General features: G+C 49.3%; 1 protein-coding gene across 1 annotated transcript in view; it reads right to left on the bottom strand.

The window, feature by feature from the left end:
• IQGAP1 (IQ motif containing GTPase activating protein 1) overlaps positions 1-3,636 on the bottom strand; it is a 114,386-nt gene that overhangs the window by 20,344 nt on the left and 90,406 nt on the right. Inside the window, exons 22-25 of the mRNA XM_015567741.1 lie at positions 3,158-3,382; positions 2,179-2,319; positions 2,000-2,084; positions 706-938 (exon numbers count right to left, since the gene is read on the bottom strand). Of these exons, the coding sequence (XP_015423227.1) occupies positions 706-938; positions 2,000-2,084; positions 2,179-2,319; positions 3,158-3,382 (684 nt within the window). The remainder of the gene's footprint in view (positions 1-705; positions 939-1,999; positions 2,085-2,178; positions 2,320-3,157; positions 3,383-3,636) is intronic.

The following is a 3,636-nucleotide window of genomic DNA, read 5'->3' on the forward strand; positions in this document are numbered from 1 at the left end:
TTCCACTTTTCATTTAATAAAATATGTCACAGTAGCCCTGGCCAGTGTTGCTCAGTTGGTTGAGTCTCATCCCATGCACTGAGAGGTCAGGGCACATGCCAGGGTTTTAGGCTCGATCCCCAGTAAGATCCATGATTCTCTCTCATCACTGATATTTCTCTCTCTCCCTCTCCCTTTTTCTCTGAAATCAATAAAAAAAAAATTTTTTTTTTTTAAAGAAGAGACAATTGAAAAGAAAAAGAGTGCAGTGACTAAAAAAAAAAAGTATTCTCCAACTCTCCTCTGGTTACAATTCCACAGGTACACATTCTTACTATATATATTTTTTTAATTGATTTCAGAGAGGAAGGGAGAGAGAGATAGAAACATCAATGATGAGAGAGATTCATTGATTGGCTGCCTCCTGTATGCCCCACACTGGGGATCAAGCCCACAACCCAGGCATGTGCCGTTAACCGGAATCGAACCCGGGACCCTTCACTCCACAGGCTGACGCTCTATCTACTGAGCCAAACCAGCCGGGGCAGGTACACATTTTTTAGCTCAGAAATCCTCTCTCGCCCTGGAGCTCTGGGCACATCCAACACGCGTCCCACAATGTGGCCGCCCAGGGAGAACCAGGTGTGGTTGTTAGTCTTGTCTTTACCTTCAGAGAGAGACACACACCTGCAGAGTCTTTCAAGTACCCAGTCCCCTGCCCCTTACCTGAATTTCTGGTAGGACTGGGAGAGGTACTCGTTAATGATGCTTAAGTGGGCGTTATCTCCCAGGAACATCTTGTTGGAAGCCGCGTGCTGGAGCATCTTGGCGATGGAGCCGAGGTTGCGGCGCTGGTCGGTGGTGAGCTGGCCTCCGGCCGACAGGTCGATGATGTCGAAGGCATCCGGGGCAACAATGGCTGGATTCATGTATCGGTAGTACAGCAGGTTACCAATGATCTGGGGACAGACAACCAAGAAAAATGGGTGTTAAAAGCCGCTCCACCGAGGAAGCCACAAAGGACTCTATTAGCAAAGGGAACCAGAACACGCAGTCCTGTGAGGGGAAATGCGCGCTACACACACATGGACACGCATGCACGCATGCACACGCGCCTGCTCTCAAGGTCTGACCCCGACGGGGCCCAACGTCCCTTGTTTGGGCGCAGAGCAAAAGAAAATGAGACAGAACTGAAAAGCATTACAATGGAAAGGGCAGATTCGGGGGGAAGTGACAGACTTCACGTCTGTGACCGAGCGCTGCAGGGCATCCTGCGCTCCCACATGATGGCAGCAAATACGGCTGCCACCCACGCGCACCTTTCGCTTCCACGTGGGCGGACTTTGATTCGGAGAGGCTAACAAAGGCAGTTAAGATAAATCCTTAAACAGGACCTCGTTAGCACAGAGCGACCTGTCCGACCCCCATCGTGCTCATGCGGGAGAGACGTCACAGGTAGACAAGTTCATGCCTCGGAAATGAAAGTCACTCGACACAAGCTCTTCCGCAGAAGAATTCAAGGACAGTCACGGCATTTCCCCGAGAGCCATCATTCAAAAGTACAAAATTAATTCACCTGAACAGAAAGCCTAGAAGCGAGGCCTCACTGTAGGAAAGCACAAGAACTAGGAGAGAGAAGAAAAAAGCGTCCAGGTTAAAAAAAAGAAGGAAAGAAAGGAGCATTAGGCAGTCAGCGTTACCAGCCACAGCCTCAGCAGAAACAGTTGTGCTTGGTCCCGTTCACCTGGCCACCAGCAGAGGGAGCTATTTTCCAGCGAAAAGATAGGACTCAGAAATTTATCTCAAGACAGAAGCATCCAACTGGACTTAATTGAGGCGGGCCATTCGAACGCTATAGAAACTCAAAGAGGTGTCGTTGACTATTTACAATCACAATCCGTGGCGCGCTACTGCTAAAATTCAGGCTCTCACTAACGGTCTGTGGTCAGCCCTCATATCACTGCTTCCTCAAAGGCATGGAAGGGCGGGGCTGCGCCAGCTTCCCCTTCCCGAGTCTTACCTTCAGCAGCTCATCCTCACCAGCATCGGGGAACTTCTCGTGTAGCGAGTCCTTCAGCACTTTGGCGATGAAGCGCATCCCGTAGCTGTGAGACGGACACAACGCGTGAGAGGGGCCGGGGAGCAGGAGGGCACTCACGCTGGGCTCTGTCTGGGGTCACGATGACGGAAGGCACTCACGGGATCTTGTCCACGGAACAAATGATGGCGGAGAGGAACTTGTCTGTCACGGCCCGCATGTTCCTGATGGAGTTGTCGAGACGTGTCTTGACCTCTTCGTGAGCCAGAGCCTGCTCGGGAGTCACGTCATAGGGGAGTTTGCTGGGAAAGCAGAAATTACCCCCAATAGGGTTAGACCAGAAGCCAGGCAGGGCCGGAGGCAGGGCCACGCATTTCATGAACAGAAAGACCCAGAGAGACTAGGCAACTTGCTCGTGTTCAATGACCTGGTAAATGATGGGGCCGGGATCTGAACTCAGGTTTTCAACTGTGAATTGGGGGCCTTGAATTATGTGCCCGGCACCATGATAGGCACTTGGGATGAATGGTGTATGGGACATGATAGCTTCTCTAACTACCTGGTGGGAGAGACAAACGGGCATTTATTTAAAACATATTGTGCTGTGTAAATGGCTACTTATTTTGTATCTACAATCTGGTAATGGATTTATTTTGTATATTGTAAAAACAAAACAAAAAAAGAAAAAAAACCACACAAAACATATTGTGCTATAAGTAAGAAGCCGACCATAGTGCTGCGGGGCCAGAGGGGCTTCTACTCAGACGGGGTAATCAAGGAGGGCTTCCAGGAGGAAGGGGCTCGGGAAAAAGGAAGAAGGGTCTTCTAGGAAGGAAGATCAAATGCAAAGAAAAGGAAGAGGAGAAATGAGGGCGGGGAAGTAAGCAGGGCCTGGTCACGCAGGGCCCTGCATGTAATGGTAAGACATCTGGACTTTCCTGGAAGCCAGGGAGAGCCCTTCGTAAGAACTCAGTAAATACCTACTAAATAAATGAACATGTTACCTGGTCAACAATTTAATAAAGAGGTTTCTAAGGAAAAACTATTTGAACAATGATTAGCTTGTAAATCAAAGGTCAACTGCTTAGAGAGAGAGAGAGAATGAAACACAGGACAGGAAAGGGTGCCGGGGCTCCACACCTTGCCTCTCCTGTCTGAGACTCCATCTGGTTAACCCACGACTTGTAGATATCCACGGGGTCGGTTTTGATGTTGAGGGATTTGTCGTCCATAATCTCCTTCACGACCGGGGCCAAGATCTGCCGCAGGGCATTCTGACCCCGGGCGCCGCGGTTGAAACTGACAACCATCTTAATAACGGTAGGGTTTCCCGTCACGATCTCTTGAATCTGGTCGACTTTTGACCTATGGAAACATCAGACACAAACTCAGTCTAAACTACACAGAATCTATGAGCTTCACGACCCCATCTCCTGGACACACATGATTGGAAGGAAGCGGGTACTTGTTATTCCTCTACTGACACTCGTCTAAACACAGAACACCTTTCTGCTGCTGCGAACACGATCCTGGGAGCGTAACCAGGTCCTTGATTAGATAGAAATGTGGAACCTTGGTGTTTGGATCAGCTTCTTAAAAAGTATATTTTAAGGAACATC

The sequence above is a fragment of the Myotis davidii genome, unplaced genomic scaffold (assembly GCF_000327345.1).
Source record: "Myotis davidii unplaced genomic scaffold, ASM32734v1 scaffold324, whole genome shotgun sequence".
Taxonomy (NCBI): domain Eukaryota; kingdom Metazoa; phylum Chordata; class Mammalia; order Chiroptera; family Vespertilionidae; genus Myotis; species Myotis davidii.